General features: G+C 48.3%; 2 protein-coding genes across 2 annotated transcripts in view; both read left to right on the plus strand.

The window, feature by feature from the left end:
* The window catches only part of ISY1 (ISY1 splicing factor homolog), a 35995-nt gene extending 30846 nt beyond the window's left edge, over positions 1 to 5149 (plus strand). Inside the window, exon 13 of the transcript XR_007129707.1 lies at positions 5124 to 5149. The gene's annotated coding sequence lies outside the window, so the exon portion shown is untranslated. The remainder of the gene's footprint in view (positions 1 to 5123) is intronic.
* RAB43 (RAB43, member RAS oncogene family) overlaps positions 2922 to 27249 on the plus strand; it is a 36763-nt gene continuing 12435 nt past the window's right edge. Inside the window, exon 1 of the mRNA XM_047743454.1 lies at positions 2922 to 3250. Coding sequence (XP_047599410.1) covers positions 3047 to 3250 — 204 coding nt within the window. The 5' untranslated portion in view covers positions 2922 to 3046. The remainder of the gene's footprint in view (positions 3251 to 27249) is intronic.

Consider the following 27249-nt stretch of genomic DNA (forward strand, 5'->3'; position numbering starts at 1 on the left):
ATCTTAAAAAAAAACAATTTAACATTTTTAAAAAGATTTTATTTATTTGAAAGAGAGAGAGAGAGCACAAGCAGGAGGAATGGCAGGCAGAGGCAGAGCGAAAAGCGTCTCCTTGATGAGCAGGAAGCCAGACCTGGGGCTCAATCCCAGAACCCCGGGATCACGACCTGACCCAAAGGCAGCTGGTTAACCGTCAGAGCCACCCAGGTACCCAAGTGCCCCAAGAATGTTAAATTCTTGGCACATTTTAAAAATTTGGGATATGCATTGTTTCAAAACTGGGGCATTAAGTGAGATATAAACATTTTTGAATTTGAATCACTCTGTTTCAAATGAGCATAATTTGATTTCAGATAAAATGCCATTGTGCTACGTAGAAACTTACCACCAAAAGAGAGGAAATGCAGATTTTTTTTTTTAAGATTTTATTTATTTATTTGACAGAGAGAAATCACAAGTAAGCAGAGAGGCAGGCAGAGAGAGAGGAGGAAGCGGGCTCCCTGCTGAGCAGAAAGCCCGATGTGGGGCTCGAACCCAGGACCTGGGATCATGACCTGAGCCGAAGGCAGCGGCTTAACCCACTGAGCCACCCAGGCGCCCCATTGCAGATATTTTTTAACAGCTTTATTGAGGTATAATTTACTCACCATCAATTCCACCCATTGTAAGTGTACAATTTAAAAATTTTAATAAATTTCCTGTGTCATGCAGCCCTCACGACAGTCTAGTTTTATTTTATTTTTTTAAAAAAGATTTTATTTATTTGAGGGAGAGAGAGAGGGCGTGCTTGCAGGAGGTGGGGGGTAGTGCTAAGGGGCAGAGGGAGAAGCAGACTCCTCTACTGAGCAGGGAGCCCAATGCGAGGCTCGATCCCAGGACCCTGATATCATGCCTGAGCCAAAGGCAGACACTTAACCAACGGAACCTACCCAAGTGCCCTGACAGTCTAGGTTTAGAACATTTCCATCACCTACAAAGACAAGTGGTAGCTGGACTTTCTGGCAAGATCCATAGCCAGACCAAGGGGCCTTTGTCCCACTCTAAACCAATTCCAGGCAAGGCAAAAAAAGGCCAGTTCAGTTATTCAGCCACATGTCCACCCCACCCTGTGAATGTCTATACTCTTTGTTCCTTTCTCCATGCTTCCAGTAGCTGAGTCTTGGCTCATCTCGGCCCCCGGGCTCACCTTTTCCTTTCTTCTTTCCACCAGTGCCTGTGAGGAGCCACTCTGGGCTGGAACAGATGTTATTTTCTGGGGTTCTGAGCTTTGACATGCCTCAGAGCCAACCCAAGCTTGTGGAAGTCTTCCACCCCATGTCCTTCTGTCTCCTACTACTTCAGAATGGAAGGCTATTTCCTGCCCCTCCAGTCTGATATAATAAAGCTGGGCTCCCCGAATTGCTTTTCCATAGCACTTTGGGGGTTCCTGTCTAACACTGTTGGGCACTTCCCATGGGAGAAGAGCTTCCATGGTTCCAGAACAGGTTGTTGTTCCATCTTCTCCATGGGTCTGTCTTTGCCTCATAATCCAGTCTCTTCCCCACTTAGCCAGTAAGGTAGGTCGGGGATCCTCAGGGTACTACTGGTCCTGGTGGACTTGCCCTCCGTGGTCTCCTTAAGCTATGGGAAAGCCCTCTTCCCTTTTCTGCTGGGGAGGGTATGGATTTTTGTCTGCTTTGTTCACTGATGTGTTCCAAGGGCCTATAGTAGGTATTAATAACAATTTATTGAACCAAGTAGAACTGGAGTCTGAAGAGGGCAGGAGTGTCCTCAATTCCCTCCCTGCTGGGTAGTTGGGAAGCCCTTTGTGGGGATAGGTTCCATTTGATCTATTTTCAAGGACTCTTGGTTTATGGATTATCTTGGCAAAAGCTTGTCTGACCTACCACAGAATTCCCCACAAACTTCCCATGCTCCTCTGCTCAGCCCAATCATTGGTGCTGTTTGGCTGGGTCAGTTTCCCCAAATGGACCCATAACCCCAACTGAGCCAGCCCACCCTGAGCCATTAGGACAGCTGCTTAAACGCTAGGCTGCCTCTGGGGGTTGTGATCTCCCAACTCCTCCTTCCCGCCTTGCCATCCACCAAATGGGCCCTCTAGTTCCCTACTCTCGAGAGTCCTGAAGGGGGCGTCACCTTGAGCAGGCAGCCTTCGGGTCCCTTTCCCCACCAGGATTCTGGTCTTCACCCGTTTTGTAGCCGGCTTAATTTCTGGTCTCACTGAAGCCTTCTCGTTCCTTCGCCTTTCCCGTCTGTGTGGGAGACACAGACATCCCCTGTTGCAGGGATTCTGCCACGCTTGTCCCCTTCCCAGTGATCCATTCTAGAGGAGGTCATTCCGGGTTCAAGGTTTGGGTTAATCGGCCCCCACGCCTGCAGGCCCAGGGACTCCACCGTACCCTCGAGGCGAGTCCTGATTGCTCCAGTGAGGCAGCCTAGCCGTCGGCGCCGGGGGGCGTGGCGAGTGCTGGCAGTGCCTTGGGCGGAGTTGGGTTGTGGGCGGGTTTAGGGGCGGAGCTGAGAGGCTGACTGTCGGCGGGCCGAGGGCAGCGAGTCGGGCTGGGGGCGGGGCCAAGAGTGACGCTGGGGGCGGAGTCGGCCAGGGCGGTGCTGGGGCGGGTCCGGGGGCGGAGTCTGACTGGGGGTGTGGCTGAGGGCGGAGTCTGTCCCGCGAAGGGCTGAGGTTGGAGTGGGGATGGGGCGGGCCCAATGCGCTCAGGGTTGAGTGGGGCAGGGGCGGGGCTGAGGCCGAGCGCGAGGACCGGACTGGCCCGGAAGGGGCAGAGGGCCGGCCGCGAGCTTTGCGGAGGCGGGACTAGGCGAGTCCCGGGCTGAGCCGAGGCCCGCGGGGCTCCGGGCTGGCCGGGGGCGGGGCGGGGGGGCCGGCCGGGGCGGGGCCGGGCCGGGGCCGGGCCGGGGCCGGCAGACAGCGGCACCCCTTCTTCAGGTGTTGCGGCGGTTCCACGTCGCCAGGCGGTCCGCGGCTTCCGTGAGCTCCGGCTTCCTTCAGCGTCCGGAGCGCCGGCCCTTCGGCTCCCGCGCGGCCATGGCGGGGCCGGGCCCGGGCCCGGGGGACCCGGACGAGCAGTACGATTTCCTGTTCAAGCTGGTGCTGGTGGGCGACGCGAGCGTGGGCAAGACGTGCGTGGTGCAGCGCTTCAAAACCGGCGCTTTCTCGGAGCGCCAGGGCAGCACCATCGGCGTCGACTTCACCATGAAGACGCTGGAGATCCAGGGCAAGCGGGTCAAGGTGGGAGGCCCAGCCTGGGGTCGCCGGGCGGGGGTGGCCTGGCCCTCTCTGACTGCCGCGCAGCCCGTTCTCCGACGGGCACCGGGAGTTGACCGGGACCCCTAGAAAGCGCTCCCTCAGCGGAAGCGGTCCCAGGCCGCTGCGAGCGCCCCGGATTGTCCTGAGGTTTCTGGCAAATCCCTTTCGATTCCCCCTTTCCCTTCCTCCTGTTGGAGCAGGCCTGGGCCTTGGGGTCTGGGTCGGTTCAGTCCTCAGAACATCGGCCTTGGGGTGTGTGTTTGTGTGTGTGTGTGTGTTTTGGGGATGCTGCGGGGGAAGAGGCCCTGCCCTCCGGAGCTCACACCCTGGGGGCACTTTTGCTCCAAAATAACTTAGCCAGTGGAAGGCAGCAGAGCGGCTTGGGGTGCGGGGGACAGAAGGCCGCCTGGCTGGCCTGACCCATCCACCCTCGATCGAAGCCCCCAGCTCGGCCCTGGTGGGGGGAACCCGGCCAGAGAACTACACCGCCCCAAGCCTAGGAAGGATCAGGAAGTAGTTGTTTCTAGGACCGGAGGGCCAAAACTTTTTGTCAGAATTTCCGGCCTGGCCACGCCTCCCTGCAGTCTCTTTGTGGACCTGGTGGTGGAACTTTACTCAACGAGGGCCAGCCCTGGGTCCCCTCCCCCAGCTGGAGTTTGATAGAACTGAAAAGTTCACAGATACCGGAAGGTGGGGGAGAGGACACAACTTTGGCAATGACTCTGAAGAGAAACAGCAGGATGTAGTTGCCACAATGTCCTGGCAGTGCTTTGATAAATAATATTTGTGATTAATGAATCAGTTTCTTAACCTGGCTACCAGGCCTCCCTCATAGAGTGAGGAGACCGTGGCTGGGGCAAAGCATTGTTTTTGCTCAGTAACTTAACTGAGCTCTGCAGAAATCTTTTCCATTCTCTCACCACTTTCAGTTCACATGATCTCCAGGACAGTCCTTAAGAGCACTGGTCAGGGGCAGCACAGGACAAGTGTTATCTCCTGTTATCTCTGTGTTTTCTAGAAGTTGAGCCAAGGTATGGGGGAGTCCCTTGAGACCTGAAGCTCTGGGGCTTTGTGTCCCTGGGCCACTGTAGCCCCGCTCATGTTTGCCTTTAGCCAGGGTACTTAGCTCTTTGTTTCTGCAAAATTGGTATAATTTCTGGGTGTTGCCTACCTCCTGTTCCTCCGTGGAGAAATAGTAAGCCAACAAACTTTACATGATTTGATGTGCCAGCGGAAGCAGAAGCTCCTTGCCTGAAGGCTTTTGTTTTGTTTTGTCTTAAAGAATCTTCTGGGTTTCTGTGTGTTTTTGGTTGCCTTACATTGGAGAGAAAAAAAAAAAAAGCAAGGTGGGGCCGGCAGCTTTGAGTCATTATTTGGGACCACCCCTTTGGAACAGGTGGTGAGGGAAGGGCTGTGGGATGGGTGGAGTGTGTCTGTGGATGAGTTTGTGCCCTGCGATGATGCCAGCAGCCACAGGGAAAGTGGAGTGCCCAAAATATAGGCATAAATAGCATTGGTGTTCCTGTGCGCTGCCGGCCTTCTCCTACCCCCGAGTGTTTGTGGTGGCTGGGTGCTGACGGTGGTCAAGGAGGGGGCGGGGTGTTCCTGTTTACCTGGCGAGATAACAGCCTGTGCCCCAGTGGAGCCCAGGGTGTACTGTGTACCCGAGCACAGGTTATGCAACGCAGGGCAGGGAGTTGGCGATTTCTGTTCCCTATGGTTACCTCCACGTTGTTCTTAGGAAGCAGCCTGGTGGGATAGGGACTGGGATCCGGTCGGGGTAGAAGGGTGATAATGGCTGCCCCTCTTGGTGGCTGTTGTGTGCCAGCTGATGTACAGATGTGTTCTTATTAACCCTGTCCTGGCATAGGACAGGCTGGCCCCAGGGTACCCAGCTCATAACTGACACAAGTGGTCATTTTTCTTCCAGTGTTTCTGACATTGAGGTCTTTCCCCTACACCAGCCTGCTTCTTAGAATCTGATTGTTTGGAGTGGGAAAGTCTTTGGCAAGTATCTACCTCCTCAGTTTGCAAGTCAGAGAAACCTGAGGCCAGGTACTAAAGAGGCTTGGGATTGAAACTGAGGAGCAGTGGCGTGGGGGTGGGGGTAGCCCTTCAATCAGCCATTTGGGGGCTCTTCTGACTCAGCAGGAGCAAGTCATTTTTGCTCTCCAAGTCTGTTTCTCCATCTATAAAATACCTCGGAGGTGTCTTTGTATGTTGTTGTTGTTGTTGTGTTTTTTTTTTTTTAAGATTTTATTTATTTATTTGACAGAGAGAGATCACAGGCAGGCAGAGAGAGAGGAGGAAGCAGGCTCCCTGCTGAGCAGAGAGCCCAATGCGGGGCTCGATCCCAGGACCCTGAGATCATGACCTGAGCCGAAGGCAGCGGCTTAACCCACTGAGCCACCCAGGCGCCCCTTGTTTTTTTTTTTTTTAACATCAGGTTTGTTCAAGTTAAATTTATTCTCCTTAAGCTTCACCCATTTTAGGTGTACAGTTTTGTAAATCCTGATGAAATGTATAGAGTCCCATAATCACCAGCACAGTCACAGTATACAATACTTCCAGCAACCCAGAAAGTTGCCCTGTGTCCCTCCCTTTGTGTCAGTGTCCTCCCTTCACCTTAGCCCCTGGCAATCACCGATCTGTTTTCTGTCCCTATAGTTTCAGCAATGTCACTCTAACCGGAACCTTTGATGAGCCAGATTTTATTGTTATTGTTCCTGCACTTCAGGGATTTAAAACCTTTCCAGGGACTGTCTGGGGCCCAGCAAGGATCCACCATGATTCCCCATACCTCCTCTCCCTGTACTGCCAGATTTTGTTAGAGCTTGAAGAACCCAGAGATAGATCACCTGGTGTTTTTGCAGCTCCTCTGAGCTCCAGTGCTTGGGAGCTGCCGCAGGGGTAAAGGGGAAAGGCCAAGAGGCCACAAGTTCAGAAGGGCCTTAATTAACTAGCTTCTCACCCAGCCCGAGCAAAACCACTTTTATCCAGTTCTATATTGAGGTTCCACTTGTTTTTATTTGACTGAAAAGTTCTGCTGCTAAAAAAAATAAGAAAGTTTGCAACATCACAGATCAAATTAAACCTCTTTATTTCTATAATCACTTCCTGTTGCAACCAGAATGGCATCCAGACTCCTCACCTGAAGCCATGGGCCCCCTGTCTGCCTTGGCTGTCTTATCTCCTTCCCTCTGCCCTCACTTGCTGCTCTCTAGCCTCGCTAGCCCTTTCTGTCCTTCAGACATGCCCTTCAGACATGCCTGCTTTGGGCTCTTTGTATCTGTCCCCCTGCCTGTCATATAATGTCCCTACCTACATCCCCCTCCTGCTTCCTCATTTGGCTCCCACTGCAAATGTGGACCCTCTCTCCACATTACAGGGTGAGTTCAGGGAGTAAGTTCATAGCTCATCAGACTGGAAATGACCTCATGTGTTGATCTCCTCCTGTACAGGGTCTGTCCACTCCTTGAAAGTGCAGGGATCTAGTCTGCTCTGTGGGCCTGTGAGGCCCCGCACCCGCAGCAGTGTTAGACACACGGTGCACAGTACATGTCTCTGAATTGATTTTTATTAATAGAGGGGAAGCTGAGGCCAAAATAAAGGAAGTGACCAGCATACCTAAGGCCACACCCAAATCAGGTGCAAAACCAGGACTTGAACCCAGGGTCTGCCTGGATTCTAAGCCCAGTGCTCATTTTTACACTTGACCACCCGTCTGAGTCCCTCTGAGTTCAAAATGATGACCCCGAGAGCCTGCAAGTTAATGAATCTAGTAAAAATGCAGTTGTAGCCACTGTACTTTGAGAAACAACGTGGACTTGGGCATTTGATAGATTTTTCAGTAATAAGGGTTGAAACCCTAGCAAGTTTCAGGATATTTGCTCCCAAAACATCTAGCCAGCTCTGAACAGCTCACCTAGCCTGCTGTGCTGGTTAGTAAGGCTCCATATAGGGCTCCTGTGCCATACCCCATGTGGATTCCCACAGCTCTAGCTATGCAGGTTGAACTTCAAGAGCGAATGGGGGGGTGCCCCGAATGAGGGGAATGCGGGGGCGGGCTGCATCTTTCAAACTGTGGGGTCTCTGAAAGAGAGCACTGGCTTAGGATTCTGAAGATCCGAGTCTTATTTCCAGCCTCACCACAACTGTGGCCAGTTCTTTCTTTCTTTTTTTTTTTAATTGTGTTATGTTAGAAATTCTTTTTCCCTTCTTAGTTCTTCTTAGACCCCACAGCTTCCTCATTTGGGAGTTGGGACTAATGATCTTTGCTCTGCCTGCTTCTTAGGGTTGTTGGAAAACTATGGACATGCTTAAACTAGTATAAAAATTCCCTTTATATATTTCTGAATAGATAATCCAAATACATGGTCCAGAATTTCAAAATTTCAAAAGTGTAAAAGGGCATACAGTAAAAAAACAAAAACAAAAACAAACAACAGCTTCCTTCCACCTTCGTCCCCCAACTCCACACTGCCTTCTAAGAAGAGGCAATCGGTGTTACTAGTTTCTTGTCTATCCTGAAAGTGCTAATGCGAATAAAACCGAGGAATTACAAATGAGGACTTAAATTATTGTGGTCCTTGTTAACCGTTTTCCTCCTTCGATCAGACAGATGATTTCTTAACTCACCCTTCCCCCCCCATCCTTGGCTCCACCCCTGCTCCCTGCCACCCCCAACCTCATTGTCCCCCAGGAAATCTCAGCCGGTTCTAAATCCTTAAAACATTCTGACCGCTCCTCTACTCTCTCTTATCTGGGACAACACAAAGGCCTGTTATGTAAACTCATTTTACAGATCGCTAGGGACACAGGCCTCAAGTCCACACACAGAGGTTAGCCTTGTCGAATTGTACCCCCTTTATTCGGCTCTCTGTCAGGTTCACTTTCCCCTTGTTGGGGATGTTGCCAGATCTCTCCCTCACAGAGGTAAAGTGTATGCCCTTGGGCCTTGGCGCTAAAGCTTCTCTAGGCCCTACAAGTCACCTTTGTTTTTGTAGTGGCTTCCAAAGGAGGGGGCAGGCAAGGAAATAGGAACTGCCTTGTTTTAAAGTTTGCTTCCTTGGTCCTTCCAATCAGGGGTCTGATTTTGCTATTTGGATCAGGTGCCTTCCTGATATGGATGTTATTGATTTGACTTTTTCAGGTTTTTTTTTTTTTTTAAATTTTAAAAAAAGAATTTATTTATTTGACAGACAGAGATCACAAGTAGGCAGAGAGGCAGGTAGAGAGAGAGATGGGGAAGCAGGTTTCCTGCTGAGCAGAAAACCCGATGCAGGGCTCGATTCCAGGACCCTGGGATCATGACCCGAGCCGAAGGCAGAGGCTTAACCCACTGAGCCACCCGGGAGCCCCGACTTTTTCAGTTTTGATCAGAAATAGCAAAAGGGGGGCGCCTGGGTGGCTCAGTGGGTTAAGCCTCCGCCTTCGGCTCCGGTCATGATCCCAGGGTCCTGGGATCGAGCCCCACATTGGGCTCTCTGCTGAGCAGGGAGCCTGCTTCCCCCTCTCTCTCTGCCTGCCTCTCTGCCTACTTGTGATCTCTCTATCAAATAAATAAAATCTTTAAAAAAAATAGCAAAAGGACTGCTAAATAAGCAAGAAATTCTGGGTCATGCTGGTTGTCTGAAATCTGCTCTTGAGGCCAATGACAGCTATCCTGTTGCCAAATAAACTTTGTCTCACGAGCTTTCTGACAGCCCTGAGGTAGCACATGTCATGGAAAGACGGTGGAAGGAGGGCCAGTGTTAGACCCATGAGGCACCACCTTAAAATCTTGACTTTGCACGTAGCGCTCCAGGCACGTGACGTCACCCTTCCTGATCTGCTTCAGTTGGAGACCTCTTAGCTTCAGCGACCTGACCTGTTGCAGATCATCAGTAAATGGGGACTGATGTTGGTATGGAAATCACCTGGAAGAGAGCGTGGCATGGGGAGTCCAGAAGCTTGGCTTCTCGGTTCGGGTGCCCAGCTGACTTTGTACAAGTCATTTCAGTGATCTGTTCCTCGGTCAGTGAGCTGCAGAGAGAATCCCTATCTCACCTACTCACACAGGGTTTTCTCATGGTCGCCCTGTGAGAAGGATCCCCATCTTACAGAGCAGGACATGGAGGCCTTTATTCTAGACCACCCACCGGTAGTACGTGCATAAACACTGCACATACACATGTGGGTGTGGGGGATGAGTTTAATATCTGGGCCATCGTATATCACTTGCATTTTATGTTTTTTTGGTGTTTTGATTAGCAATACTGTATCAGCATCCTAATGCCCAGTTCTAGTTAAACAAATCCTTATTAATTCAGATGCATTGGGTGAATTGGTTCATATGGCTATTGTGAACAAAAGAAAAAGCCCATCTTCTAGAACGGCTTACAAAATGCTGTTCTGTTGAACATGGAACCACAGAACCCAAGCCACTGCTGTTAGAGAGAGGATCTCTCCAATCTGCTGTGATAAATTGATAAGCAAGGACCGTTTCTCATTAATAGCTTCTATGTCTATACCATGATGTATGTGGACTCCTCTGATCTGACTTGTACTCCTCTGCCTTGTAAGCCTCCCTTTCTTGGACTAGAAAAACAGGAACTTAGTCCTCCATGAGGTGTGTAAACATTGTGAGTTCTTCGAGATTTTCGCACCTGTTCATCCATGTTTGAGGTGACACCATCCCAGATTTGGAGTGTGACTAAGATGTAATGGGACTGATTTGTTTAAAAAAAAATTTGTGTCTCGATGTGTTCCTGGGTGCTCCCCTCTTTCAGGATAGTCTCCTTGAGAAATTGTGCACGGATTTCCCAGGTGTTTGATCAGTTGTGATGATACTTTTTTTTTTTAATATTTTATTTATTTATTTGACAGAGAGAGAGAGAGAGATCACAAATAGGCAGAGAGGCAGGCAAGAGAGAGAGGGAGAAGCAGGCTCCCCGCTAAGCAGAGAGCCTGATGCGGGCCTCGATCCCAGGACCTTGAGACCATGACCTGAGCTGAAGACAGAGTCACAGAACCCACTGAGTCACCCAGGCGTCCTGTGACGATCCTTATTCACATTCTTCGGAGCCTGCAGCTCTTCCTCCTGGCAGGTCGTTCAGGGGGGTGTATTGGAGAACATTCCATAGTGGTAGCTTTCTTTGTTCCAAAGGGAGGTCTAACCAGAAAGTCAGAATCCTGGTTCACGTCAGGCCAGGGGGCTTGTCCAAGGGCCCTGACAGCAATTGCAATGTGTGTTGGGCAGTGACAGGTCACTAGAGTGTGTCCTCTCTTGAGGTGACTGTTTTTGAAGGAGACGCTGTTCATCTTGATGTGAGAGGCCTGAAAGGTTGACTTGCAGCTCACAACTTATGGTTAGTGGGTTAGGTTAGCTCATGCTGATGATGTTGGATCATTTCATCACTGAAGGATCCCAACCCTCTGAAAAAAAGAAATTCTTCCAATTTCAAGCCAGGGAATCCCCACTCCTGCCATTTTGATGCCTGAGAAGGGTAAAAAATTAGGTATTTTGAAAATGAAAAATATTTTGGGGCACCTGGTTGGCTCAGTCAGGTAAGCATCCAACTCTTGATTTTGGCTCAGGTCATGATTTGGGGGTTGTGAGATCGAGCCCCGCGCCAGGCTCCATGCTCACCCCGGAGTCTGCTTGGGATTCTCTCTTTTTGCCCCTCCCCCAACTTGTGCTCACGCTCTCTCTCTTAAAGAAATAAATATCAAGGGGTGCCTGGGTGGCTCAGTGGGTTAAGCCGCTGCCTTCGGCTCAGGTCATGATCCCAAGTCCTGGGTTCAAGCCCCGCATCGGGCTTTCTGCTCAGCAGGGAGCCTGCTTCCTCCTCTCTCTCTGCCTGCCTCTCTGCCTGCTTGTGATCTCTCTGTCAAATAAATAAATAAAATCTTTAAAAAAAAAAAACTTAAAAAAAATTTTTAAATGTTCTGTTTACATTTTCCAATGGAAAACTTTGTGGGTTTTTTTTTTTTTCCCGTTTAACTTGTTTTTTATTCTTGGGTTTTAACTCTCATGAGTACACAAATAGTGAAAGATTTTGTGATGAAAACATAGATCTTAGCTGTCAGAAGAAAGTTTAGTTCACTAGCTATGAATTGTTAATATCTGCCATGTTTACATTATAGATAATTACATAGAAAAAGATCAATTTTATAAAATATGGGAAAATTCTTTGAAATACATAGAGAAAAATCTATTTTATTATTGAAATCACAAGGTAAATACCTCAGTGTAGACTCTAACTGTAGTGTTTTCTTGGGGTTATTCTCCCCAGAATAAGCCTTTGGTAAGTGTTGGCTGAATGAACTAGCAAGTAGAGAGAGACAAAGGGAGGGAGAGAAAAGAGAGCCTTCTAAGCAGGAAACGGTATCAGTGAACCTCTGCTTGAAGGGTTGGGTTCACGCAGGAGCTGAAGGGCTTCCAGCCAGCAAGGAGAGAGAAGTGTCAGGTGAAAATGGGAGACGTTATAGGAACTTGGGGGTTTGGTTTTGTTTGGTTTGGTTTTACGACTTTTGAGAAACAGGATCACGATAGCCCAAGTTGGTGGGGAAATTTTTGTAGACTGGTTTGTTAAAAAGCTTAATCTCTTAAAATTTAACTGGCAAAGTTTGGCTAATTTGAGGCAAAATGGTCAAGATTGGTGTTTTCAAGCCTAGCATGAAAAACTCATTAAGTATTAAAAGGACTCCAAGTTATAGAATTCCAGCTGGATTCTTTTTACCACTCAGGGATTCCCCTGCCTCTGAGCAGTGATAATGGATGGAAGGCCTTTGTGTGTTAAGATGTTTTGGGGCAGTTTGCTCTGTGTGTATACATGTGTACACACATCGATAGATTGTTGTTTCGCTTTACATGAGTTGGCCTTATTTGACTATTTTTTTAAAAAATTTTTAATTTTTTAATTAACATATAATGTATTATTAGCCCCAGGGGTACAGGTCTGTGAATCGCCAGGTTTACACACTTCACAGCACTCACCATAGCACATACCTTCCCCAATGTCCATAACCCAATCACCCTCTCCCTATCCCCCTCCCGCCGGCAACCCTCAATTTGTTTTGTGAGATTAAGAGTCTCTTATGGTTTTTGACTATCTTTTTTTTTTTAAGATTTTTAAAATTTATTTTAGCGAGAGTGTGAGTTGGGGGAGGGACGGAAGGAGAAGAGAATCCCCAGCAGATGCTGCGCTGAGCGCAGAACCCGACGTGGGGCTCGATTCCACAACCCCAGGATCATGACCTGAGCCAGAATTAAGAGTCAGATGCTCAGGGCGCCTGGGTGGCTCAGTTGGTTAAGCGACTGCCTTCGGCTCGGGTCATGGTCTCAAGGTCCTGGGATCGAGTCCCGCATCGGGCTCCCTGCTTGGCAGGGAGTCTGCTTCTCCCTCTGACTCTCTCCCTTCTCATGTTTTCTCTCTCTCTCTCTCAAATAAATAAATAAAATCTTAAAAAAAAAAAAAAGATGCTCAATTGACTGAGCGGCCCAGGTGTACCCTACTTGACTGTTTTGTCTAAAGTAGCGCTCTACCAAGTTCCTTAAAAAAAACATCTATTGAGATATAATCCATATGCCGTAGAACTCCCCTATTTAAAGTGTTCAGTTCAGTGTGGTGTTATATACTAACAGAGTTGTATAACCATCACCACAATCATTTTTTAGATATTTTCCTGCCTCCCCAGAACCCCTGGCAACTACTGGTTTACTTTGTCTCTATAAAGTTGCCTGTTCTAGACGTTCCACATAAGTGGAATCCTACAATACTGCGGGTTTTCCTGCATCTGGGTTCTTTCGCCAAGCATAACGTTTTTGATGTCTGAGTTGTCTTCCTTACTCGCCTTGCTCTGTGTTTTTCTTCCCAGCACTTACTCCCAGCCCTTGTCTTGCTCACTTGTTTGTTCCCATGCTGGTGAGGGAGTGTGAGCTCTGCTGTGTCCCAGCACTCAACATCGCACCCTCTCTGTTGTTGCTGAATGAACTAATGAAGATTTCTGCCCTCACTGTTCAGTGACCGAATTTTTCCACATCACAAAGTACTCTTGGCTTCTGTTAGATCTCTCCCCCCATGCCACCCTCTTAGTAATTTGGAAATACATATGTCCTGTCTCTATTCATCCCATATATTCAAATTTATATTTTCCCACCTGGGGTCTAGAATTAGTGTTTATTTCTTTGACCCTAAGAGGACAAGAACCGTGGCGCACTTTTCCTCCCTCCTCATTGCCTCCCCACCGCCACTTTCCATGTTGAAATCATCTGGGATTTGAGGCCAGATCATTATTGATTTTTTTTTTTTTTTACATTTTGCATCAATAGTTATTTTAGACTTTAATTCCAAGTTTTATTGATTTATTTTTGGCTTACTGTTTTTTTCTATTACTTTAGTTCATTTGGATTTTGCCTGAATTGTTCCTTAAGTGATTCTTTCAGAAAGAATCCCTAAGGGACTCTTGAAATCAAGTGACCCTTGATTTCTAATGTTCTGAAATCTTACCATAGTGTATCTAGATTGTGGGATATTTTTTTCATTCACCCTGCTCTGAAGTCAGTAGGTATAATCAGAGTGAAAATTCCTGTATTTCTAAAAGTCTTAAGGATTTTTTGAAAAGATTTATTTATTTATTTGAGAGAGAGAAAGAGAGCATGCGCGCACGCCAGCAAGCATGGGGCAGGGAGGAGCAAAAGAAGAGAGAGAAGGAAACCCAAGCAGACTCTACGGTGAGCGCGGAGTAGACATGGGGCTCGATCTCAGGACCCTGAGATCATGACCCGAGCCAAAAGCAAGAGTTGGGTGCTTAGCTGTCTGCACCACCCAGGCGTCCCTATAGGTCTAAGGAATTTTTAAAAAATGTCTTTGATTAGCTCCTCTTCTCCCCTCTGGAGCTTATAGGGGTCGGGAGCTGGAATTTAGGGTCTGTTCTCCACATCCCTTACCTTTTCCATCTTCATAGCATAGTGTTGTATTGTGCTGTGTTCTGGACAAACCCTGGGCTTTGCCTTCCAGCACACTGTTTTCCTTTTCAACTGTGTCCGTTCTTTTTTTTTTTTTTTTTTTTAAGATTTATTTGAGAGAGAGAGAGAGAGCATGAGTGGGAGGGGAAGACACAGAGGGAGAGAGATTCTCAAGCCAATTCTGTGTTGGGTACAGAACTTGACCCCAGGCTCCATCCCTAGATTGTGACCTGAGCCCAGATCGAGAGCTGTGCACTTTAACCAGCTATGCCACCCAGGTGTCCCACAGCTGTATCTGTTCTGATCATTCATTCCATCTCGTTTTCTTTATTTTGACAATTACAGTTTTAGTTTCCAAGATCTCCACTTGGTTCTTTTTCATATCAGTAATATTTTCATTCTGTGGGTATTAATACTCTTATTTTTTCCTGACTTTTTTTTTTTTAAGATTTTATTTATTTATTTGACAGCAAGAGAGAGATCACAAGTAGGCAGAGAGGCAGGCAGAGAGGAGGAAAGAGGCTCCCCGCTGAGCAGAGAGCCCGATGTGGGGCTCAATCCCAGGACCCTGAGATCATGACCTGAGCTGAAGACAGAGGCTTAACCCACTGAGCCACCCAGTTGCCCCACCTGACTTTTTTTTTTTCTTTTTTTTTTCCACCTGACTTTTTATTATGAAAACTTTCAAGCATATAGAAAAGCTGAATATGCTTGAAAGAAGAGCACAGTAAACCCCAAACCTATCCTCCACCTAGACAGTTCCTGTTTTGCTCTGTTTGCTTTGTATTCCTGTAGATGTAATATACTTTTTTTTTTCCACCTGAAAGTAGGTTGCAGATAACATGATCTATCATCCATAGCTCAAATACAACTTTTAAGAATCGGCTTGATATTTTTTTTAATATTCTTTAAACCCCAGTGTAGTTAGCATACAGTGTTATTTTAGTTTCAGGTATACAGTATAGTGACACAACAGTTCTGTACATTGCTCAGTGCTCTTCATGGTAAGGGTACTCTTTTACTTTTTTAATTTTACTTACTTATTTGCAGAAAGAGAGTGAGCACACAAGCAGGGGGAGTGACAGAGGGAGTGGGAGAAGCAGGCTCCCCACTGAGCAGGGAGCCTGATGCTGTGGGACTCGATCCCAGGACTATGTGATCATGACCTAAGCCGAAGGCAGACATTTAACCACTGAGCCACCCAGGCGCCCCTTGAGGAGTGTGCTCTTAACCCCCTTTATCTATTTCATCCATCTCCGCTCCCATTTCTGGCCAGCGCCAGCTTATTCTCTGTATTTAAGAGGCTGTTTTTTGTTTGTCTCTTCCTTTGTTTGCTCACTTGTTTTCTTTTTTGTTTTGTTTTGTTTCTTAAATTGCACATATGAGTGATTTGTCTTTCTCTGTCTGACTTACTTCACTTAGCATTATACCCTCTAGGTCTGTCCATGTTGCAAATGCCAAGATCCCATGGTTTTTTTTTTTTTTTTTAATGGCTGAGTAATACTCCATTGAATAATTTACCACATTGTCTTTATCCATTCATCTGTGGTTGGGTGGTTGGGTCTCTTCCACATCTTAGCTATTGTAAATAATGCTTCAGTAAACTAGGGGTGTCTATAGCTTTTAGAATCAGTGTTTTCATTTTCTTTGGGTAAATACCCAGGAGTGGAATTATTGGATCATAGGGTAGTTCCGTTTTTAATTTTTTGAGGTGCCTCCATATTTTTTCCCATAGTGGCTGCACCAGTTTGCGTTCCCACCAATGGTGTGTGCAAGGCTTTCTTTTCCTCCACATCCTTGCTAACACTCCCTTTTCCTTTCCTCCTTCCCTCCTCCCTTCCTTTTTCCCTTCCTCCCTCCGTCTCTCTCTCTCTCTTTCTTAAGATTTTATTTATTTGCTTGAGAGGGAGAGTGAGAGAAAGAGTGAGCAGGGGAGAGGAACAGACTCCCCTCTGAGTGAGGAGTCTGACGTGGGGCTCAGTCCCAGGACCCTGGGATCATGACCAAGCCAAAGGCAGATACTTAACTGATTGAGCCACCCAGGCGCCCCAACACTTTCTATTTCTTGTCTTTTTGATTTTAGTTGTTCTGACAGATTTTGGGTGACAGCCATTGGGACAGGTGACAGGTGGTAACATCTCATTGTGGTTTTGATTTTTATTTCCCCAATAAGAGTAAGAACAATTCTTTTAACACGCCTAAGTAAATCAGTACAGTTGACCCTCGAACAACTGGGTACACTTCTATGTGGATTTTTTTTATAGTACAGTTCTGTAAATGTATCCTCTCTTCTTGATAACATTGGTTTTCTCTAGCTTATTTTATTGTAAGAATACAGTATATAATACATATAATGTACAAAAATAGGTTTTAAATCGACTGTATGTTATTTACAAGTCTTCCCATTGGTAATAGGCTATTAGTAGTTACATTTTTGGGGAGTCAGAAGTATACACAGAGTTTTGACTGCCCAGGGGTTGGTGCCCTTGACCCCCATGTTGTTCAAGGGTCAACTGGTATTTCTATCAAATAGCATCTCCTGTCCAGTCAATTTTTAAGTTTTTCCAACTTTCTCCCAAATGTTTTTTTATAGTGTTTTTCCTCTTTGTCTTTTGTTCTTTTTTGGAAAGATTTTATTTGAGAGAACACATGAGCGGGGAGAAGGGCAGAGGGAGAAGGAGAAGTAGGTTCCCCGCTGAGCAAGGAGCCTGATGCAAGACTTGATCCCAGGACCCTGAGATCATGCCCTGAGCCGAAGGCAGAGGCTCAACCGACTAAGCCACCCAGATGTCCCTTGTTTTTCCTCTTTGAACCGTAGTCCAATATAGTTTGGTCCAGAACAACACCTTGCTTTTTTTTTTTTTTTTTAAATGACTTTTTGTTGGTGGTGTTGTTAATGATACTGATTTTTTAAAGATTCAGTTCCTGGATTTGTCTCATGGTTCCCTTGTGGTGTCTTTGCACTTGTTTCTTTGTCTCCTGAATTTCCTGTAGCTGGAGGTTGAGTGAGAGGCCAGATTCGACTTGGGTGGGACGGTTTTGGTGAGAATGAATCACAAGTAACATTGTGTGCTGCCCCTTGCTGCTGTGGCAGGTGGCACACGATGCCAGGTTCCTGCTTTGGTACTGTTGATGCCTTGGTTTGATCACTTGGTAGCATCTACCAGATTTCTCTATTTGCATTTATTATTAAAAGATGCCTTTTTGCTCTGTTAACTTTGTTTCTTGGGGTATCACTCAAGAATCATACCTTCAGCTGGCCTTTTCTGCCTGGAGCAGGATGCAATTGAATTCAAAGGGCAAAATGCCTGAAACTTTGAAAGTGTTTTGTCCAGCCTAATTATAGTTGTTGGTAGATGTGACCATCTGACACCCTGAGACATAAACTGTGTATTGGGGAGATCATTAAATGGCAAATAGTGGACGGTTGGTCTGTCCGTTTGAAACTACCTCCTTTCCCAGGCATTCTTCTAAGCTCGAGAAAAAAAGGTGAATAAGAGATAGTCCCCATTCTTCAGGAGCTCCTAACTGGTTGGGGGGAACAGACGTGCAAACAGATAGCTTAGCGTGCAGTGCTGTTAATGAGTTGCCAGTTTCTGAACCAGGAGTTGGAAACACATGGCCTGACAAGTTTGTGTATGTTTATTTTGGCGACAGCAAGACTGAATATTGAAAATTAGGGCTGTTCCTGCAAAGCAGGGCCCTGTGGTTGCCATGGCCGTCACAGGGATGTCTTCTGAGCGCCACAGAGGCACAGAGGAGGCAGCAATCCGCCCTCCCCAGGGTGACGGGAGCAGTGAGTTTCAAGCTACTGAAAGATATGTGAATTTCCCAGGGAGGAAAGATAGAAGGGGCTTTGCTACCACAGCCATCTATGTGCAAAGCCATGGAGGTGTGGGAGAGGAAGTGTGGGTGTTTGTCCAAGTCAAGCAGAGCTAGAGTGTCGGGGAGATGAGACTAGGGAAGGGGCTCAGCACCAGACTTTTGATCATGGAAGGTGCGTCAACTGTGTCCTGAGGGCTGTGGGAAGCTGTGTGTGGGAGACCCACTGTTTGTCCCGGAGGTTTGATGCTGGCTGGAGGCACCATCAGCCTTGACTGAGCAGAGGGGCATCCAAGGGGTCAAGGCTGAGCAGGACTCCGGGCTGGCGTACTGTCCATGAACCCTAGTGGCAGGGGCGCAGGAGGGACAGTTCGAGGGAAGGCAGAGCTCGTTTTGGGACATAGGGCATCTGACTCCTCTCTTGGTTAGGTCCTTGCTTCAGAGGAGCTTTGGAAAAAGAGGCAGATGGGTATAAGGGAATTAGTGTGGAAGCAGTGAAGGCTCCATGACACCATTTACCCAGGAAGTTGGAGCCGGTGGCCGTGGCCTTGGAAATGCCATCACTTGCTCTCAGCTTCTCCTGGTGGGCATAGGTTGTTGCCACAAGGAGTTGGCAGTCCACCTGTTTTTTATGGGCACTTCCCAGCCTCGCAGGCCTGCCTGACCACCGCATCAGGGGTGAAGGGGCTTCTAGCTCCCTGCTTCAGGCAGGTAGCTCTCTGTTTCCCCGTAGTGCTGAAGAGGGCCTGTGAGTGCGGTTTGGTGGCAGCAGGGAAGGGGGCCACAGAGGAAGGGGCTTGGGTTGTGCTTGATGGTCTCAGCTTCCCTGGGAGAGGGAGAAGGGGCATCCCTGGGGAGCCAGTGGCCCTTTGCGAGTCACCAAGGCAAGACTCCTTGGTGAGAGGCTTTGGTCCGTTTCCCACGTCTTGTCTTTTCCCCACCAAGACTGTTAGGGAAGGGGTTTGTTGGATTCCTGCAGGAGGTATGAATCATCACTGAGGTTTCTCAGAAGAAACAGAACAAAACAAAACAAAGAGTTTAAGTTTCTGGAGGAACTTGTGTACATAGTAAAGGGCATGGGGTTTTAGAGTCAGACAGAGTTCTGCTGCTGCTACTTCCCTGTGACCCCTCATGCAGAAAGAAACTGGGTGGCAGAGGGGAACACTAACACAGGCAGCACCCGGAGGTTCTCAAAGGACATTAGAACCCCTCCTGCACCCCATGCTCCCGCCAGCCCTATGGAGTGGGACCAGTCACCGCTGTTCCCAAGTTCCCGGTGAGGAAATTCCAGACCCCAGGAAGCTACTGGGACTGTCCTTGACACCTGTTCTGATGGAGTAGAACGGAAACCCGGGATTCCCGATTGCTTGTTCCCTTCCAGCTGCGGATAACCTGCCGAGGAGGGCTGCCTTGTAACAAGGGACAAAGAGACATCTGTGATACTGGGATCTTGAGCAGCTGTGTTGAGGGGGCAGGAGGCGTTTTGAGCTCAGGAGGACGCACGTAGCCCTTACTGCCCACTGCAGAGGAGCTGGCTGTGTTCAGGACCATGTCATTTGCCCCTCCCTGTGTCACTAGCCCAGCCTGTTTTTACCCTGTTCTCCCTCCCTCAGCCTCTGCCCACCTGCCTGCGTGTCTTCAGCTAACATACCGGATGTTTGGCAGCTTCTCGCTACTGCTTCTAAGAGTGCACCCCGGGTCTGTCACCCCACGTCCCAGGCCAGGCTCTTCCCTGGAGGACATAGGAGAAGTGACATAGGAGAAGTGACAGTGGCTGGCCAGAGGAGTGGCCTGCAGACTCCACCTCCTGGTTCAGCTCACCACATCCCAAGACATAATGAAAAATAGCTCAGGAACTCGTATTTGGGTCAGTCTGACCAGATTTCAGAGTTTTGTCCTCAGAACTAATTTTTCCAAGGTCTTTTTCTACTATGAAGAAGCAAGGAACTTTCTACTGTCTGTTTCATCATGCTGGAGAAAGACTGAGTAAAATCCTCTTCTGTTTCCACCAGGGGAGACGGTGCTGGATGTAGGTTTTGGGAACTGAACCACTAATCGTGCTTGTTATTATTAAGATTTATTTATCTATCAGAGAGAATAAGAGAGCACTAGTGGGAGGGGCAGGAGAGGGACGGAATCCCAAGCAGACTATGCACTGAGTGTGGGCGGACAGGGGGCTCCAACTCATGACCCTGAGATCATGACCTGAGCTGAAATCAAGACTCAGACGCTTAATTGACCGAGCCATGCAGCCACCCCGCTAGCGGCGCTTTTAAGCTAATGAGCAGACTTGATTTCCCACTGGGGCACATGGGAAGTCACTCCTTAGGGCCAAGCAGGCACAAATCCCTGGAAAGCAGCTTTAGCCTCACCGTACCTCTTGTCTCCCTCTTGTTCCCTCTCACTGGCCTGACTACCAGGCTCTACCTTCAGAAGGGGTTCCTTTATTGAGTACCTGGTCTGTGCCTGGTTGCTGGTGGCATAAAGGAGTAAGATGGGGTCTCTCCCCTCAAGAGTCCATTCTTGAGAGCAAGAGAGACTTACAAACCAAGAAGACAGTCCTAGGCCAGTCCCACTAAAAAAAAACCCTCTTTTTTGGTCCTGCAGAATGGTCATTTGCTGCTTTGTTTTTAATTGGATTTGCTTTAGGCCAGATAAGCTTTTCTGTTGTCTTGCTGCATTTTATGTTCCTTGCCTGGCCCCCAAAGGCATCTCAGTTTGGGACACTTGAGTTAAATGTTGAGCGTACTCTGCAGTGTGTGCTGTTACAGAGGAAAGAACACAGATGCTAGGGAGCAGGAGGGCAAGAAGTGAATTCTGCCCTGGGCGGGGCTTGGGCCTGTGTGTCAGGGAAAGTTCTCCTGACCAGGTGACTTTTGAACTAGGGTCTTGAAGGTTAGGTAGGAGTTCACCGAAAGATCAAGATGAATGCAATCTCTCCTAGGAAAGGAAGATAAAGACAAGAATATGCCATCACGGGTGTAGGGCCTCGGAGGGACAGTGTAAACAAGGAGTCATTGACTATGGGGCTTAGAAGACAAAACAGGCCTCATCTCTTACCCTGAGATCATACTTCCCAGACTGAGGCAACAGTCCATGGGCCCGAGCCCTCCCATCACCAGGGCAGAGGAAGGACCCAAACGAAACCCAGGACCTTACAGCTTGGAAATGCCCACAGAAGAGGGGAGCCGCCCCTACCCCCACCCATTTGAAACCTACCTGACTGACCTCTGCAGCTCTCCTCTTCTGAGTGTAAATAAATATTCTAGGAGCCCTTCTCCATCCTAACTGGGCCTCACTCCTACCTTCCATGCTCAGCAGATGCTTCTGAACTTCACTGCAGACATCAGAATCCCTGAAAATTTCCCCTGAAGTCCGATGTAAGATGAGAAGGCCTGGCTTGGGGAGAGTAGGAGAGGCTGGTGGCGTGCCAGGTGGCAAGTGGGAGAGTTAGGGAGGGCCGACTGGGGTATAACCCACAGTCCAAAGTCCCTGCCTATTTGTCAAGTGAGCGTGCTGGCCAAGGACTTCTGGTGGGTGGGGTGGCGGTTTCCACCTGGCAGATGCTGTCATTGGTTTCAGACTGATGTCAGATACTCAGTCTCGTTAGACTGCAGACACTGGAAGGTTTGCTTTCCTAAGCCAAGGCCTGCAGCCCCAGCTGCTAGATGGAGACCCGGCAGAGCAGGGGGACAGGCTCTAAGGGCAAGAAGGGTACTCACCCGTTTAGCCTGTATTAATCGAGCAGCTTCAACATGCCAGGCACTATGCTGGGTACTGGACATAATGTGGAAAGCCAGCTAGTCAGGCCCTGCCCTCGTGAAACTCCTATGAAAGAGAGCAGGCAAGATTTCTTTCTTTCTTTCTTTGGCAGAGAGAAAAAGAGCCAGAGAGATAACACAAGCAGGGGGAGTGGGAGACAGAGAAGCAGGCTTCTCGCTGAGCAGGGAGCCCGACATGGGGCTCGATCCCAGGACCCTGGGATCACAACCTGAGCGGAAGGCAGATGCTTAACGACTGAGCCACCCAGGTGGCCAAGGGCTGGCAACATTTAAAAAAGTGCATGTGTGTGAGGGCTGCCCCAGGAGAAAAGTAAATCAGGATGAAGGGACAGGATGGGCTGCTCTTTTAAGAAAGGAGGATCAGGAAAGACCTGTGAGTGTCCTTGGTACTTGAAAGCAGGTGGAGTGAAGGGAGGCAGCCATCATGTGCTGATCTGGGAGTAGAATACTTCAGGAAGGGGAATGTCAAGGGTGGGGGTCTTTGTAGAGAGACCCCTGAGGGCTCAAGGGACTGGCCAGGAGCAAATACGGCTGAAGAGAAGTTACATGAAGGCAGATAAAGTCCAGGTTGTGCAGGTCCTAAATTTAGGCCTTTCCAGGGTGGAGCTCTGAGGAGTGTTTTTCGGGGCTTCACCAGGCTGCTATGTGGAGAGTGGACCGAATGCGGGTGGAAGCCTGGGGCAGGGTTGCGGCTGTGGTGTGAGGCTCGGTGACATCCGGTGTGGAGGGGAGGGAGCAGCAAAGGACTCGGCGCCCATGATTGCTGCTCACCCAGGGCTCTGCTGAGGACAGAAGGGGAGCCGGGAAGTAGGCAGACAGACAGATAGACAGATGGGCGTGGGCTCAGCATGAGGCTCTGATGCCTTGGCCAATCACGGCATGGTGGGAGCCTGCCCTTCTGCTCTGTGCACTGGGCTGGTGGTCTCTGCCCTCAGGCTCCTAAGCGGACCCAGCCTGCTGCCTCAGGACCCCACAGCATCCATGAGGTGCCTTCTGCTTTGGCTTCTGGGAAACAGAGCCTGCGGCCATCCTCACCTGTCTCTTGAGTAGCTAAGGCGGCTGATCGCACTCATTAAACTTTTCACCCAGACCCCATTGGGGCCCTGCCTAACGGAGAAGCTTTGCTTGGCTGCTGGGAAAGTAGGCCCTCACCTGGCTTGGCTTCTCCCACCTGTTCTGGAACACAGAGGGCATCTGGGCCTGGAGACTGAGCTTCTTTTACTGAACCTTCTCTGCGATCCCACAGTAGGACCCCCGCTCTGCCCAGCCCCCCAGGTGACACTTGATGAGCATCAGTCAGAGTTCCTCTCCTCTCAGCCTGCGTTCCCTCTGGAAAACAAGAGCCTGAGACACGGGCTTACATGTAGCTCCTTTGTTCTGGGTACCAGAGAGAATAAAACAGAGGAGGAAGGAAATGCTACAAGGCTGCATCCTCAAGTTGGTCCCTCCCATGGGCAAGTAGGGCTTGATTTGGCCAGGCATGCCTTGTTCCCCGTTGGCCAAGGGTTGATCCGTAGAGGGGTAAGGCCTTCTTACTTCCCGGTCACGAATGCACGAATGCTTGGTGGTTTCCAGCAGGTCTCCTGGTTTGAAATTGGGGAGGCTCCAAGGAAGGCAGCAGAGTTCCTGAGGCCGTTATGCTGTGTGGGCTGGTTGTTGCCTGCAGTGGGCTGGAGTTCAGGGTGGGCTGCTAAGATAATGTGAGGTGGGATAAAAGAGACCTCTAATACGTATTTCCCTGCTTGGGACAGTCTCCAGTGGCTTCCCGTTGTCATAAAAATAAAATCCACACTCAGCGTCGGCCTGTAAGATCCTGCATGTTCTGGCTTCAACTGCCCCTGACTGCATCTCCTAACATGTGCCTGCTTCACTGCTATCTGGCCACACTGCTCTTTCTGTATCTCCCAACACGGCAAGCTTTGTCCTTCTGGACACTGTGACACTGTTCCCTCTGCCTGAACACTGTCCCCGTGCCTGGCTTCTCATCCTTAGGCCACCTTCTGGGACCACCCAGGTGGCCCCTATCCTGGGCAGTCTCCCCCTATTATCTTTATTTTCTGCAGAGTGCTCATTATCCTTCTCTGCAATGATCCCATTTGCATTCTTCTTGTCTGTCTTCTTTCGCTGGGATGTGAGCTCTGTTTTGTTTGCAGTCTCCCCAGCTCCTGGAACAAGGGGGGGGCCCATGGCAGAAACACAGTACTTAGCAGACAAACAAGTCAATCGGCCCATGCATACAGCCAATATATTTTTCTTTGGACATTTTATGTATTCTACCTTGCATTAAAGCTCCTTTGCTTATATTTAAAACACTAGACAAAAATTGTAATAGCGCAGTAAATATTGTTAAATGGATTTTTTAAAAAGACTATTTGATAGAGCACAAACAGGGGGAGCGGCAGGCAGAGCGAGAGGGAGAAGCAGGCTCCCCGCTGAGTAGGGAGCCTGATGCAGGGGTTGATCCCAGGACCCCGGCATCATGACCTGAGCCGAAGATAGACACTTAACCGACTGAGCCACCCAGGTGCCCCTAAATGGATGCATTTGTCTAGCACCTTCTCTGTTAGGTACCATGCACCCTGAATCTATCATTTGGCCCTTACTGTACTTTTTTTTTTTTTTTTTTTTTGAAACAGATGAGAAACTCAATTAAGTTGTAGCTCAGAGACACCATGCTGGAAAGTGATGGGAGCTGGCTTATGCTCTCAGGCCTGTTGGACCCTGGAGCACTGACACTGTTCTTTTCCTTCCCTTCCTCTAACGTGGGAGAGTAGGATGAGAATATGACCAGTCATGGGAAGGACCTACTTTCCAGAAATATCTCCTCCATTGCTGCCCAGATTTCACCAATTGCTTGACCTAGATACCTTAATCTGGAGCTATTTTGTTGGTTTTTAATTTAGTTTTTATTTTTATCAGAGTTACACATATGTGTGGTTTAAAGAGTCATTAGGTTCAACAAGGCTTGTTACAAAAAGGTCTCCTGGTACCCCCACCTGCAGCCTGGTGGGGGAGTGGCAGGAGGAGAGGTAATCACCTCCGGTTCTTTTTCAGCTGATGGGATTTTTCTATTTCTTTTGCTTATATTGTGACCCACCCCCTCTTCCCCCAAGTTGAAGGCGTAGTTTGTTGACTTCTGACTTTGGAAGGTGATGGTAAACTAACTCTCAGTGCTGCCCCAGCCCCCACCACACACGTACACACTTTACATTCTCCCAGTAGAGCTGTGTGGCAACAGTGATTAGATCATGACTACATTCCTTTCAGCTCTCTTCCCAGAATTTGCTCACTTCTCCCTTCCTCCACTGTTACCTGTCACCCTGGTCCAGCCACTGTCTTTTACCCAGATTGTGGCCATTGCCTCCTAACTGGTCTCCCTGTTTCTGTCTTTGATCTCTTCTCAGTACAGCAACCAGAGAGATCCTGTTAAAAAGTAAGCCTGATTGGTTCAAAACCCCCATGGGTTCCCACTTTGACTCAGAGTCAAGTCCAGAGTTCTTACTGTGGTCTAGAAGGCGCTGTGTGATCTGGGCCCCTTGATATTTCTCTGGCATCCCTTATTATTCTTTCCCTTTGTACCTGCTCCAAACACACCAATCTTCTTGCTTGCTTTGTCTCTGCCTCAGGGCCTTTGCACTTGCTCTATTCTATTCCTGGAATGCTTGTCTCCCAGACATCTGCATAGTTAGCTAACTTCCTCCACATATTTATTTATTTATTTATTTGAAGATTTAATTAATTAATTAATTAATTAATTTTTTTAGAAAGCAGGCTCCCCACGGAGCAGAGAGCCCGATATGGGGCTCGATCCCAGGACCCCGGGACCACGACCCAAGCCGAAGGCAGAGGCCTTAACCCACTGAGCCACCCAGGCGCCCCTGAAGATTTAATTTATTTATTTGACAGAGAGAGACACAGCAAGAGAGGGAGAGGGAACACAAGGAGAGTGGGAGAGGGAGAAGCAGGCTTCCCACCGAGCAGGGAGCCCGATGAGGGGCTCAATCCCAGGACCCTGGGGTCATGACCTGAGCCGAAGACAGATGCCTAATAACTGAGCCACCCAGGCGCCCCTATTTTTTTAAGAGAATTTCTTTAAAGTTTATTTTTTAGTAATCTCTACACCCAGCACGGGGCTCCATCTCACCACCCAGAGATTGAATGTTGCACACTCTCCTGACAATGCCAGCCAGGCACCCCTGTATATTTATTTTTTAAAAGATTTTATTTTTAAGAATTTCTACATCCAGCCTGGGGCTTGAAACTACAACACCGAGATCAAGACTCCAACACCACCGACTGAGCCAACCAGGCACCCCTTTCCAGATCATTACCAATGATTATCTCAATGAAGCCTTCTGTGACTGTCCTGGCTAAATCTTCATTCTTCACTGTGCTTTATAATTTCTTCCCCTGCTCATTTGTTCCACTCTTTTCACTATCTAGCATACTTATTATTTTTGTTATCTATTTTATAATAAATATCTTAATTTATATTATATATGTAGGTATAAATATGTATGTTTTTTTTTTAAGATTTTATTTATTTGACAGAGAGAGATCACAAGTAGGCAGAGAGGCAGGCAGAGAGAGAGAGAGGGTGAAGCAGGCTCCCTGCTGAGCAGAGAGCCCGATGTGGGGCTCGATCCCAGGACCCTGGGATCATGACCTGAGCTGGAGGCAGAGGCTTTAACCCACTGAGCCACCCAGGCACCCTAAATATGTATTTTTTATAATAACTATAAATCCTTATTACTTAGGATCTTACTTAGCATTTGTCTCCTGCACCAGACTATAAGCTTGAGGATAGGAATTTGCATCTGTTTTGTCAGCCCTGGTATCTCCACTCCAGTATCTGGAACGCATAGTAGGTGTCTAGTAAGTTCTTACTGAAATGGGTGAATGACCTTATGATTAGTAAGTGCTGTTCACTTCTAAGCCATGTGGTGCACTGCCATTATTTTTCATTTACCATGGTCACCAGTTTTTCCTGGAAGTAGTAATCATGTTTGTTTTGCTTAGGTGTCTATGTATTTACCATTAATTCATCTCCCCAGTTAGGGGGGATCCTAATTGATACACCTTTCCTCCCTATCTGCCCAGTGTATTGTATACCTTGCCTCTCAATGTATGGCCTTTTCTCAAATCCATCTTCTGTTTTTGTTTTTGGTTTTTTAAAAGATTTTATTTATTTATTTGAGAGAGAGAGAGTCACCATGAGTGGGGGAAGGGGCAGAGGGAGAGGTAGAAAGAGAAGTAGACTCTCCACTGAGCGGGGAGCCTGACACAGCCTGATCCCAGGACGGGAGATCATGACCTAAGCCGAAGTCAGACACTTAACTGATTGAAAGTCAGTTAGTAAGCCTGATTGGTTCAAAACCCCCATGGCTCAGGCACCTCTCAGTTCTGTCTTCTTGAAGAAATCTCTC

Source organism: Lutra lutra, chromosome 1 (assembly GCF_902655055.1).
Source record: "Lutra lutra chromosome 1, mLutLut1.2, whole genome shotgun sequence".
NCBI classification, from domain to species: domain Eukaryota; kingdom Metazoa; phylum Chordata; class Mammalia; order Carnivora; family Mustelidae; genus Lutra; species Lutra lutra.